General features: G+C 53.9%; 7 protein-coding genes across 8 annotated transcripts; all 7 read left to right on the forward strand.

Annotated features, from left to right (window-relative positions):
* Nucleotides 1–100: 100 nt before the first annotated feature.
* On the forward strand, nt 101–1,072 carry ABB37_01473 (hypothetical protein; the record flags this gene model as incomplete). The annotated part of the gene is made up of 1 exon (XM_015797974.1): nt 101–1,072. One exon carries the CDS (start codon nt 101–103, stop codon nt 1,070–1,072), a length of 972 nt encoding a protein of 323 aa, XP_015663494.1.
* A 414-nt stretch (nt 1,073–1,486) lies between these two features.
* Nucleotides 1,487–2,975, forward strand: ABB37_01474 (hypothetical protein; the record flags this gene model as incomplete). Its single annotated transcript, XM_015797975.1, has 1 exon — nt 1,487–2,975. Exon 1 carries the CDS (start codon nt 1,632–1,634, stop codon nt 2,973–2,975), a length of 1,344 nt encoding a protein of 447 aa, XP_015663495.1. The 5' UTR covers nt 1,487–1,631.
* A 696-nt stretch (nt 2,976–3,671) lies between these two features.
* Nucleotides 3,672–4,207, forward strand: ABB37_01475 (putative glucosamine 6-phosphate n-acetyltransferase; the record flags this gene model as incomplete). The annotated part of the gene is made up of 1 exon (XM_015797976.1): nt 3,672–4,207. The coding sequence occupies exon 1, from the start codon at nt 3,767–3,769 to the stop codon at nt 4,205–4,207; it is 441 nt and encodes a 146-aa protein (XP_015663496.1). The 5' UTR covers nt 3,672–3,766.
* A 616-nt stretch (nt 4,208–4,823) lies between these two features.
* On the forward strand, nt 4,824–5,604 carry ABB37_01476 (putative mitochondrial hypothetical protein; the record flags this gene model as incomplete). The annotated part of the gene is made up of 1 exon (XM_015797977.1): nt 4,824–5,604. Exon 1 carries the CDS (start codon nt 4,870–4,872, stop codon nt 5,602–5,604), a length of 735 nt encoding a protein of 244 aa, XP_015663497.1. The 5' UTR covers nt 4,824–4,869.
* Nucleotides 5,605–6,098: 494 nt separating this feature from the next.
* Nucleotides 6,099–6,651, forward strand: ABB37_01477 (putative mitochondrial hypothetical protein; the record flags this gene model as incomplete). Its single annotated transcript, XM_015797978.1, has 1 exon — nt 6,099–6,651. Exon 1 carries the CDS (start codon nt 6,142–6,144, stop codon nt 6,649–6,651), a length of 510 nt encoding a protein of 169 aa, XP_015663498.1. The 5' UTR covers nt 6,099–6,141.
* Nucleotides 6,652–7,290: 639 nt separating this feature from the next.
* Nucleotides 7,291–7,732, forward strand: ABB37_01478 (hypothetical protein; the record flags this gene model as incomplete). 2 transcript variants are annotated; one of them, XM_015797979.1, is made up of 1 exon in its annotated part: nt 7,291–7,732. In XM_015797979.1, exon 1 carries the CDS (start codon nt 7,364–7,366, stop codon nt 7,730–7,732), a length of 369 nt encoding a protein of 122 aa, XP_015663499.1. In that variant the 5' UTR covers nt 7,291–7,363. The 2 variants fall into 2 exon arrangements, with proteins under 2 accessions (XP_015663499.1, XP_015663500.1); XM_015797980.1 differs by having other exon boundaries at nt 7,297–7,732.
* A 576-nt stretch (nt 7,733–8,308) lies between these two features.
* ABB37_01479 (hypothetical protein) lies at nt 8,309–11,641 on the forward strand (the record flags this gene model as incomplete). Its single annotated transcript, XM_015797981.1, has 1 exon — nt 8,309–11,641. Exon 1 carries the CDS (start codon nt 8,627–8,629, stop codon nt 11,639–11,641), a length of 3,015 nt encoding a protein of 1,004 aa, XP_015663501.1. The 5' UTR covers nt 8,309–8,626.
* Between the last annotated feature and the right edge of the window lie 991 nt (nt 11,642–12,632).

The following is a 12,632-nucleotide window of genomic DNA, read 5'->3' on the forward strand; positions in this document are numbered from 1 at the left end:
TGCTGCGTCCGCCTTCAAGAGCGCGTTTGGGGCTGCCTTGCCAGCGGACAAAGTGAAGGTGTCACCTTTTCCTGTAATTGAAGAAGGGTCCTACTCCACAATGACAGACGATGATGCGGATCTGGAACTCAGCTTGCCGGCGGAAGAGCCCGCTGAGGTTACCACATCGTACGAAGACTGCAGCTCTTCTGCAGCTTCAGAGAAGAACGTCCACTCGGACTCTTCCAGCGACGCTGCGCGGCCGTCTGATGTAGTGGGTGCGAAGGGCGGATTCAGCCCATCGTTTTCTTTTGGGGCAAACATCGCTGTCAAGAGTGACAGTGTACCCACCGCCGTTCCCAGCGGCGGTGGTGGGGGTCTTTTTGGTAAAGGTCCCAATCCGTTTGGCGCTGCCAACGCGAAGGAAGGGGACGCTAAACCTTTTGTTTTCGGTGCCGCTTTTGAGAACAATAAAAACACTGCTGTTGCCACGGAAAGCGCAGGCATATTTGGCGCTGTTGGGGGCGCAGCAAGGCCCTTCAGCAGCAGCAGCGCGAAGGACGGCGGCGGCGCAGCTTTCTCCTTTGGTGCAGATTCTCTCAAAAAGGGTGACAGACCTGCAGGAGCTGTGCCAACTCGTGGCGCTGCAGGTGCCGTCGGCAGTCAACCAAAACACATGGATCCTGCGAATGTCAAAAAGGACGACGACACGCCGGCAAAGCGGAGTGTCGAAGGCAACACCACAATCAACGAGGGTGTTTCCGGCAACGCAGTGGCCGTTGATGTCGCTGCGCCTCCACCGCTTAACAACGATGCCTCCGCTGTAGTGCGAACTCCAGACGTTTTAGCACCACTGTTCTCGTTGGAGGATGTCCATAGAGTTGTTTCTGAGGCCTTGTGCGAACAACGGGAGGCAATGAAGGCGGAATGGGACGCGTTTCGCAAGGATCTCTTATTTGACATTCGACAGGCTGTGTCGGAAGCAAGCACGCGTAATGTCGTGGGCGAAAGGGCTGATTTTGAAGAACCCGCCGCAGAGATGAACGAATCTCTAGTGCGACGACATCTATCAAAGGCGTTTCGTAAGTACTAATCTACTGTCTTTGTGAGTTTAAAGTTGGCATAGATGTGAGACAAAACAAAAGAAAAAGATCAACGGTTTTTTTTTGGATGCGTGCCGAAACGCGTGAGTGAGACGTAGGTTGAGTAGAATGTTGGCGCTGATGAGCCCAAGGGCACCCGTAATGGTTCGGAATGAAGAGCAAAACAACAGCTGAACCAGCTGCTTTCATGTTCTTGACAGGAACACGACATCCTTTCTTTTTGGTGGGCCCCGGCGTAAGTGCATATTTTATTTATTTATCCTTCCGCCAACAGTGGCACCACATGTATGCCCTCTCGCAAAAAGTCGTTCCACTAGTTTCGTGCATGCACTCCACATTTTCGCCTCGTTTGGTCTCATTTTAATTCTTCTTCTGTGAATCTTGAAAAACGCCTCTGCCAACGCAGTGTGATTTTGCACGTGGCTCTCCCCCTCCCCCCAAAAGGAAGTTAGTAATTGCTGCGGCTGTCTCTCTCTCTTTTCCTTTGCAGTGTTCCGCTTTTGCGTTTCGCTCTTTTTTTTTCCAGCGGAGGAAGAGGTTAAACTTTCCATGCCTCCGCCAACCCGACTCGACGCGCTGTGCGAAGCGTCGTCAAACGCGCGTCTTGCTGAACTGGAAAGCTTTCGCAGACTGTGCGACCGGGTGCATTCTCTGAGGGAGAGTGTTAACGACTTATGCAATCGGCGAATCCCTGCAATTGAGCGGTCAATTGAACAGTTCCACGACAGTCACCTTTATCGTCCGCTGGAGACAGAGAAGGACTTTGTTGAGGAGGCTGCCGTGCACTCCGTTGGTCTCTTGTTGGGCGCGATTGATTCTTTGTACTTGCATGCACAGACGGTCCCCCACCAAAAACATTCCGCTTCTAAACGTTGTGCCTCTGCTGCATCGCAGGTGAGCGAATCTGTTACGTTCGCTGTGGGCTACTCTCCCGAGTTTACACTCAGTGACAGAGATACGTATCGGTACGCGGCTAAGCAGGATGATTCACCGAACCGGATTGCAGAGGTAGCACGTGAGCCGCGGCTTATTAAAGGCATCCCTCAAGCGACGCTTGACGTACCGTTTGCCAGCGGCCGCGGGCACACGACGGAATCCGCAGCGTTTAAGAACAGTAATTCCACGCGGAAAGACACGCCTCCAGCCTTAGAGAACACCTCACGTTTTCCCGCTCGCGGAGACCTTGCGGACCGAACAACGCAAGTGCCGATGAATCGTCCGGAAAATGCAACTCCCAAAACTGCTTCGCAAGTTGAAAGAAAGACAATGGAGAGCAAGCCCGCCGGTGGCGGCTTTGGGTTTGCTGTCGGGAAGGACGCACCTGCTGCTGCTCCTGCTGCGGAGAGCAAGCCCGCCGGTGGCGGCTTTGGGTTTGCTGTCGGGAAGGACGCACCTGCTGCTGCTCCCGGTGCTGTCGCTGCTCCAGCCAGCGGATTCACAAAAGCACCTGCGCAAGGCGGGTTTGGCCAGAGCTCTGCGTTCGGGCAGGCTTCGGCTCCCGGTGCTGTCGCTGCTCCAGCCAGCGGATTCACAAAAGCACCTGCGCAAGGCGGGTTTGGCCAGAGCTCTGCGTTCGGGCAGGCTTCGGCTCCAGTTAGCGAGTTTGGCAACGCTGGTGCTGGGGGCGGGTTTGGAGGGGCTGCCGGACAGCCAGCCGGTGTCGCAGGGCAGGGGGCAAATGCAGACAACCAACTCGCATATGGCTCGCGCAGCGCCTTCACGAGTGCCTTTGGAGGGCCATCGAGTGGCGGCGGCTTCTCTGCCGTGCCGAAAAGTGCCTTTTCGGGTGGCGGCAATGCGGGCGGTGCGTTCGCCGCTTCTTCCTTCAACTCTATTGCAGGCAATTTTCAGCAGGGCAACCAAAACGGGTTGCTGTTTGGAGGCCAGCAGTAAAGGGTGATGTGCGTTGTTGCCGCTGCGAAAGCGAAGGTAGGACAATATAAAGCAGCTTTCCACCGTAGTGTGGCGAGATCGTCGGGCTCGTTTCATAAAAAGCAAGAAAAACGAGGACGCACAGGTTCACTGAATGCTCTGCTCGCGTTATCACTGAGTGAAAGAAAGAAAGCTATGTAGATGTTGGGGGAACAAAAAGTGGGTTAGGAATGGCTTCGTAGAAAGGATAACCACCGGTACAATCAAGGCAAACCTCGGCGTAAACGCGATACGGTTGCGACCTGGAGAGCCATGTAAATGTGATGCGTGTGATCTCGAGAAACGAAGGCCTTCCCGTGACGGACTTCACTGGAGACACAAGGTGACACAGAGTCCTCTCTGTTATTTTCCCGGCGGTGCGCGACGGTTGCACGACACTGCGGCTCCTCCCCTGCTTTGTTTTTGAACTTCGTGAATGTGTCGTTACGGAGGTAATGCGAGAAAAAGATGAGCATCGAGGGAGGTTGCTCCCCCTCAACGGACGTCTGTCCTTCACGATAAGCGGCTCAACAGGCAACCGCAACCCAAGCATTGAAATCAAGTGCCTTTTCCTTCTTCCCGTTTCCTTTTCTTTATCTGTATTGTGCACTTTTAACCTCTTTTCTGCGTTGTGAATGGCCCCTCTCCGACCGCCCTGTGCTGCTCTTTCGCTTTGGCAGGAGCACATTGACAGAGACGGTGATGACAAACAAAGGGTATTCAGCAAGCAATTAAAATTAATTATCGTGGAAAGCAGTCTACGTATTTCCAACATGACTGATTCTCTCATCATTCGCGACGTGGAGGTGGGAGACTTGGCGCAGGTGTTGGAGCTGCTGAGTCACCTCACGTCAGCACCAGCGCTTTCACAAATCGAATTGGAAATGCTTCACAACCGCCGTGTGATGGCGGGAGTGCGGACATTGGTCGCCGTCGACCCGGAGGCGCGAGAAATTGTGGGAACGGCGTCTCTCTTAGTAGAGCCCAAGTTCACGCGAGGCGGCAAGAGTGTCGGACACGTGGAGGATGTCGTCACACATCCCCGTTGCCGAGGAAAGGGTATTGGGCAGAAGCTGCTACAACGGCTAGTGGAGGCGGCGAAGGAGCACGACTGCTACAAAGTCATTCTGGACTGCTCCGACAACACAATCGCTTACTACTCCAAAGCCGGTTTTAGAAAATGCGAGAATCAAATGCGGCTAGACATTGTGTAGGGCACGCAACTAGCGCTCAGCGAAAATAGGCTTTTTTGTCGATCGAGGTAGCTGCTCCGTCTCTTCCTTCCATGACTGTTTTATTGCGTTTTCATGATGACCTTCGTGAAACGACCAAAGAAGGACAGCACAGTTTCTCGGGTTTCGAGGGCGCCCCCCTAGGTGTACCCAACTTGTGCTATACACGTCTGCTTTCCTGCACTCTACAAGATAAAACGACAATGAGGACAAGTAGTAAAAAAAAAAGAATAAAAGAGGCGGTCGGGGGACAGCATCGAGTGCGCATTGCCAGCGGGTTTAGCCCTTTTTTGTATCGCCACGCTTTTGCGAAGCACTTTTTTCATTTTTATTGCTTTTTTTTTTGGGAGTAGAGAAGGCATGCCGTTGAGACGGCTGTGACACGACTGCTTTGGGCTGCGGCGCAACAGCAATGGTGAGCGCAATGTTCGCCAAGGCTGCGAAGGAACTCCGTCGTCATCTTTCTCTTCTACTATTTCCAGGAGCGGGTTTACGTTTCACTTTCTACTTCGTGCGACATGGGCAAAGCTATTAGTTTCTCTCTTCTCTCTTCTGTTTGACTTGCATTGCATCTTTTGTTTAATCTTCTCTCATGCACAGAAATATCACGTGGCGTAATTAAGGTCTGCGTGGCGGCGAAGGCGATGCATCGTCGACTAAGGTCATTGGTAGCGGCACAGCGTAGCTGCCATCGCTTCTTCTCCGAGTTCAATTCCGGAAGCGTCCTTGGCACGCCCGTCCTATCTGGCAGCCTGCTGAAAGACATGCAGGAGGACCTAAAACACGAAAATGAGCTTCACACGCGCGGGATGGGTGAGACGCTGCAGAACTTCGTCAACCGCGCTGAGCTGACGCACATGGAAAGCCCCGAGGCGGATGAGAAATTTATGAAAAACTTGGAGTCGAAGGTCGACGACCTCTTCTCCCGCATTCCGCTGCCCGAGGACCCGATGCGAGCAGCCCTGGCACTAACCGATGAGGAGGTGAAGGAGGAGGCGGCGGCCGAGCTGGTAAAAGAGGCGGTACGTGAGATGTACTGGCGTAAGCTGGACGCCAAGAAGGCGGAAGAGCTCCGCCTGAAGCACGCACAGGAGAAATACGCGAAACAGGGAATGCGACAGTACTTCGACGATCTGAAAGAAAATGAGAAAATGCGCGAGCGTTATTCGAGCGTGCTGAACGGCGGTGCGACGAGCACAACCACGTCACGTCCGTGTTCGCGAGAGCAAGACAAGACGACGTCCTCCACATCGGCAGCTGTGCGTGGCGATGAGGACGGCGATGTTGCGGATGCGACGGCAGAGGAGCTGCGGGCGGAGTTGGCCGCCATGAAGGCGAAGATGGCGAAGTTGGAGGAGATGCTGCGCGCCAAGAAGTAGAACACGAAAAGCCGAAGCGCTGGTTGTACCTATTTCGCTTTATTTCCTCTTACTCGTTTACAAGGGCTGCTTTATAAATCTATTGTTGCAAAAGCTGTCTGGCAGTTACAGAAAACAAGAATTCACAGCTGGGTTCTTCTCTTCTTATACACTCTCCACTTTTGCGACACTTATCAACGATTAAGCGTAAGAACGCCAAGCTTAATACACATAAAAAGGATGTCTTAACTCCACGGCAAACGTTGGCCAGCTCGGAGTTTCCATTACGGGTCTTTTCTTTTCCTCCTCTACGTCGTTTGACCACTGTGCGCCTTTTTCTCTCCGATATGCTGTTTATGGGAAGGGAAAAGAACTCCTTTTTCTGGTCTTTGCAGGTCCAAGGAGTACTCTGACGTGCTCTGTATTAGTTCAAGTTTCCCAGCCCTCCTCGCACTTTTATGACTATCATCTTTTTTTTGTTGTTGTCCCCCTTCCTGATCGTTATTCGTATACGTAGTAGTAGTAGCATCCCCTTTCTCTGGAAAACAGCGGTCAAGGATGAACCGTCTGTTTACGAGCAGCGCAGATCTGCGCGGGTGCACCGCTGTCGTGCTGGGTAGCTTCAGTTGCCAAAAGCGCTTTTGGTCAAAACCGAAGAAACGACCGAAGGTTGGCACCGGCTTCCACGAGAAGGCGCAGAGGTGGCGCGATGAGTATTTGCTAGACAGCCACCGCGTTCTTGCCGACAGCCTGCGCGCCTACGTCGACTTCAGCTCGACGAAACGATCTGAGCCGTGGGACACCCGCTTTGCCCCATTTGACCGCGTGGAGAAAGATGGCGTGTACATCATCACGCGCTATCTGATGGATGACAAGTTGCAGCTGTGCAACTACCACCACCGCCCTGTGAAGCGGATGCTGTGTAATGTGGGGTTGATGGGCCCGCAGGTGACGACGACGGCGCGGTGGAAGCCCTATCGCTATGCCACGAATCCCGCGAACACCACGAGGGCCGAGCGCACCTTTACCAAGGACAAGACGGTGCTTACGGGCTATCACCACGATTGAAGTTGTTGCTCACCTTCCTCTACACGGCAGCCGAGTGATGGAGGGGAAGGTTAAACGTGCTGCTCATTCCCCTCTTTACTTCTTCCGTCTGCACAGACATGGCTACGGAAGCGTTGTGCGTGTTTTCACTGAGGTGCTGTTTCCATGCAAGTATGTACCATCCGTTGACAGATGTCTGGTACCGGTGCTTCTTTGTCGTCTTTGTTTTTCCCCCTTTTCCGTCTGTGTGAGGGTTGAGTTGATGTGCTGTTGGTTTATAATGGGGTTTGTTTCACAACAACAAGGAGGGGTGTCACGAGAAGTTCTCAGCTTTCTCTCTCGCCGGAAGAGATCTGCGAAGGTGACGAGAAGGCGCGGAGTACAGGCAGTGGAAAGGAAAAAGAGAATACCAGCTTCTGTGTCATCTAGTGACCTTGGGTGGTGCACTTTAAAGCGGCTGTTCATCGTAGCACTGAAATTCGTTTCTTTCTTGTTCGTGCGTGTGCGAGTGCTTTCCTCACCGACGCACTCCTCGGCTTTTTAGCGCTGTGCGATTGCTGAGATGTGCGTGTCTCCTCGGCTTTCAGCAAAGGAAAAGCAAAACAATACCAACTGCGCCTCTTCTTCTTCGTCCTGCGACATATATTTATCTCTTGGCACAGCGGTAGCTGCCCGTACGCAGTTGGACAAACACTTTTACGCAAAGCCCAGCAGAGAGATAGCTGCCCGAATAATGGGCCGCGTAGCGAAGCGGAGCCGCGCAGAGGCGCCACCGTCGATGTCGCAGGACCACCCAACGCCCTCCACCCCCCCAGCAGCGAAGAGCCAGCCAGCTCAGAAGCGCTGCATCACACCTCCGAAGCGTGTGGAATCGAAAAAGTTTGTGCCAGAGCTGGATGATTTGGTCGACACCGACGCGGCGTCTGTGCACAGCGACGATTCAGTGAGGGTGGAAAACTCTCAGGAGAGAGAGGATGCCTTGGTGGCGGCTGGAGGGGAGCTGACCGGCGATGCTTTAAGAGAATTTCTGCAAGCAAACTTTGTAGACTACATAGATGAAAAGCTTTTTGATATCGCGAACTTAGATGCACTCGGTACATAGTACAGACGGCTTCACAAACGCATCTACACACACATACATTTTATGCATGAGCATGATGGCTTTCTCCGTCACAAGAGGAGCGGTGAACGAGAGGACAGCTGTCTTTATCAGACGTTGGGATGAGAGGATGAACTGAAGTAGTAGTTGTTGCTTTCATACATTGCGCCGATGCTGTTGCCTTATTTTTTTTCTTACTTCTGCGAATTAGGTGCATCAGTTGTACATACCAGACGTGCTTTTGTCAAAAATGTATTTACCTCAACTAACACAAGCAATTATTGCATACAATAATTTGCATCCTTTCCAAACTTGCCCGATAAACTTGACATTGCTCAGAGAGCGATTATGTTGCAACTATGCCGTCTCCAACGTGCGAGACTTAGCGCGACGAAAAGCCCTCTACTTTCCAAAAAGGGATATCCGTGCAATGCCTAACCACAGCTGCTTTCTCTTTTCCTCTCTACAAGCGGCTCCAAACACCTCTTTCTGCTTTTCTTTTATTTTTGTTCTCTTTTCCGCTTTTGCTTCTCCTCGAATAAAACTCCACGCATCCTTTCTTCTCCGTGGGTCAACGTAAGCGCTCGTGTCTAATTTCCACCCTTTTGGTGTGTGTGTGTGTGTGTGTGTGTGTGTGCATATTTCTGTTGTTGGTTCCTCTTCCTTTTCTCCTGCGTGCCCCGCTTTTCCGGCTCTCCAGGTTTTTTTTTGTTTAGAAACTCTTTGGTGTGTTCGTCCCTTCCCCTTTCTTCCCTCAGCACGTTGCTCTTTTCAATATGGGTAATACACATTTTGTGTTCTCTCTCTCTCTCTATAGGAAATACGCCCCCAAACAACGTTTAGCGGCTGCGACGATCCACAAGACACGACGATAACACTGACAACATTAGACCAGAGATGTCATCCACGGATTTCTTTGTGGCCATCTCTGGCGAGCCAGCGCGGGCGGCGCCGTTCGGTGCTGCATGCCGTTTTAACAGCCCCGATGAGCAGAGCGTCGTCAAGGACGTGCTGAATCAGAGCGCGGAGCGAATTCTGCTGCTGGCGTTCGTGGTGGACAAGTCCGTCGGCAAAGCGCTGTGCAGGGCAATGTTCACGTATTTTGCAGAGTGCATTGATCCCAGCAAGAACGTCTACGTCCAGTTCAACGTTTCCTTCGTCGAAGAGAAGACGAACAGCTTAATCCAGTACCGCTGCGAGCGTCTGGGCGACATCGACGCCGTCATCGAAGCCGAGGGCGGAGCCCACGACTGCTCCTCCATCTGCGCCACACGCGTCGTGCCGAAGGAGACGTCGTTTGTGTTTGTGGAGCAGCGACTCACGGTGATGCTCTGCACGGCGTCCGAGTACAACTCCGACAAACTCATGCACGTCACGGAGAACGCCGCTGCTATGGTGGGGTGTCAGATCGGGTCTGTTGGCTTCTACATCCCGAGAGACGTGATGTGCAGTCCGGTCAACCTCGAAGAACTGGCGAAGGAAGGGGAGCTGTTTAGGGAGCTGGTGTCGCGGCGCACCATCGGCCACGAGGAGCGCGTGTCGAGTCGCGTACGCCTGCAGGACGTTCGTGCCTGGTCGCTCATGATCAACGAGAAGAACCACTTTAGTGCGGTGGAGCCGGGCCCCTACCTTGTGAGCCTCAACCCGCAGCTCGTCGTCGGCGAGAAGCTGGCCCATTACGTTATGGAGGAGCTCACCTACATGGTGGGTGACAGTGGCAACGCTTCCCCAGTCGACTTCTGCGTGATGCCGCCCGTCGCGGATGGGGATGCGCTGCACCGCAGTGTCTACTCCCCTCATTGCCGATTGCGTCGGGAGGGTTACGCCGTGTACATAAAGCCGGAGTGTGGGATGACGTACGTGAACGGTAAGCTGATCGCCGAGGAGCAGCTGCTGCACCACAACGATCGCATTATCTTAGGGAAGCAGCTCGCGTTTCGCTTTGTCATCGTGGGCACCGAGGTGCCGAAGAATCCAGACTCCCGCATTCTCGACTGGGAACTGTGCTCCAAGGAGTTTCGCCGCGAAAGCGAACGGGTCATCGAGAGCGGAATTCGATCAGCGTTGGAGACAAACAACAACGAACTGCGGGCACGCTGTGAGGAGTTGGAGGGGTTGCTGGAGAACGCGCGGGGAAACTCATGGCTGATGCTGACCAACCCGCCTCCCACCTACAAAGGGCAGTGTCTGTGGCCCTTCGATCTGCGAAAGCGACACAGTGCAGTCACCATCGGGCCCCAGGGCGATGTCGCGCTTCCATTTCTCACCGCCTCAGCCACGCTGAAGCACGCGATGGACGGCCTCATATGCAAATCCGGCAACGCGACCGTCGCGATCAGCAACGGCGCCCGCTTCAACGTCGGTGCGTACACCTTTGCGATGAGTATAGATGAACGCGTCGCGCCGGGCCGCACGCGTAAGGAGTCGACGCTGGACGGCGGCACGTCTGCCGATGCGGTGCTGGAGCTGCAGTCGAGCTTCTTCTCGCTGCAATGGGCCATTGGCGCTCTTTTCGACTTCGTCTTTCCGGTCAAGGGCCGCAGGGTGAAGCGAGAAGGCGACAAGTACTACGCCTACCGAGCCCCGCTGTACGACACGCACCTGCTTGAGGCCCCCGCAGTGCACACGACCGACGTGGTGGCACTGAATACGCAGCTCACGGAGGCGGTGCGGGTGATGGGAGCCGGCTTGGCGAAGGAGATGCGGGAGATGACGGCGGGGTCGCCGCCGCCGTCGCCGTCGTCGTCGCCGTCGCCGTCCCCATCGCCGCGCGGGGATGCGAGCGCAATGGCAAAGGCGGAAGACTTTCTTCGTAGTGTCGCCGCAGACACGGAGCTTACCACGGCGGTCATGCGACAGGTGCACCACGAAATTGGCTCAATCTTGTACGAGAGGTGCAACGGGCAGCAACAGCAGCAGACGTCGCGGCAGACGCAGCTGAGTACCTCACCGAAGTTACCCAAATCACCCAAGTCGGTGCGTGCAAGGCCAAAAGACCGCCTCCACGAGGCCTCGCCGCTGACACCGCCGTCGCCACCGAGCGCGGGCAACACTGAGGGGCGGCTTCTGCGGCTGAAAGGGACGTGCTTCATGTCCTCCCCGAAGGTGCTGCAACGGGCCAGCAACACAGTGACTCTGCTGAGTGTCAGCACCAACGCCAAAGGGCTGTGGGAGCAACACGTGCAGCACGTTGGCACCATTGGGAAGTCCTTCTCACAAACGAAGGGCGACGACGCCAACCTGCTCACCGAACTTCTCTTGCTGATTGTAGATGCTGTCCTCTCCACCGACTACTGCCTGCGCCACCGGCTTCTCAAGCCCCGCGAGGTGGAGAGCCTGGAGCCGAAGCTGGCCCTGTGGCAGAAGTGGGCCGACAAGTGCGTTGGCGCGATGGAGGGCCAAACTCCGTTGTCGCGTTCCGCCTGGAAGCACGAGTCGGCTGTGCAGCGCAAGCCAACACCGCACATCCACCGCAGTGCTGCGAAGCGAGGTGGCGACGCTCCGACGCCGACTCGCAACCCCGCCGATCTCGATCACACCAATGGCTCCCGAAAGACGAGTCTCTCGCGCATGGCGAACAGCTACACGTCGGTGCCGCCACGCCTGACGGGAGACCACAACACCAGCCGCTCCGCCCTCTCCGCCACCTACAGCGGCAAGACGTCGCAAAGCCTCACCTCCTTTGGGACACTGCGTAAATTGAGCGTCTCATCGGCCACCAAAGCGCAATCCGCACGCGGACTGCACAACACCGCACGCCGCAGCTCAACGACGGCGACCCCGAACAGTACGAACAGCACAAATAATACAACGACGAAGCAACGTTCGCCGGCTACGGGGTCGTCTGGAGTGGTTGCCCCCGCCCTCTCTGCACGGCGAAAGGTGGAAGCCGCAACACGCAAAAAGAAGTAGCCGCACTCTTTTTTCTTCTTTTCTCGCATGCAGTTCCTTCTCTCCCTTTGGGCCTTCTCTCATATCAAACAGCGACTCTTGTTTCTCTCTTTCGTTTCTGTGTTCGTGCTTTTTTATTTCTTCTCTTCTGTTTGGATGGCAGAGTTTTTGCTGCGGCGACAGAAGAGTCGGCGATACTATTTTTCTGCCGTTGCCAACCTCGTCTTTTATCCCCGTGTGTGCTTTCGTGCGCTCCTTCGTCGTTTTTCATCGCCTTCTCTCGTTTTCCCCTAGAGAAAACCTGTGAGCCGGATTTCTTATGTTGCTTTTTATTTTCTACTTTTCGGAGAAACACACTCTTTCAAGTGTTTTCAATGCATTGATTTAGATATTTGTTAAACTCGCGTCGCATCTTTCGCCCTTCATTTTTCGTTCTTCTCCTGCTGTGTGCGAGGTATTCTCAGCCGTTTCTCTTCGTCACTTTTCACCCTCACTGCAGCCCCTTTTTTTTTACCTTTTTCCCCCAAACTGCGCACTGGTTTTTTTTTTGATCTCAAATGTGCTTCACTTCTCCTCCTTTTATTATTGTTGTTAAACAGACACGTGTGAAAAGCGGACCGTGTATTGCAGAACGCTGCTAGACCGATAGGTTGAGAGTGTGAGGTGGAAGGAAGTAGGGGTGGGAGATCTTATGATGCAGTCCATTTGCTGCCTTTCTGTATCTGTGCTTCGGGGTTTTTTTTTCGTGCTTCGTAGCGCAGATCAAAGCTCATCGTCGTCGGTTTTTTTTCTTGTTAGCTGATTCATTATTATTATTGTTCTTATATCTAGATCTGCTCTGTTGAACTGTGCGTTTGTTTTTTCTGCCTATACCCGATGAAAAACGCTTTGAAATTGTCAGCGAAAGATGGCCAGGCCATCGCAAACTACTGCGTTTCCGACTTAGTTTCCTCTCGTTCTACTTTTGCGTACACTAACATTGCTGTGCTTGCGTGTTACAGGAGGTACCTTT

The sequence above is a fragment of the Leptomonas pyrrhocoris genome (genome assembly GCF_001293395.1).
Source record: "Leptomonas pyrrhocoris isolate H10 chromosome Unknown, whole genome shotgun sequence".
NCBI classification, from domain to species: domain Eukaryota; phylum Euglenozoa; class Kinetoplastea; order Trypanosomatida; family Trypanosomatidae; genus Leptomonas; species Leptomonas pyrrhocoris.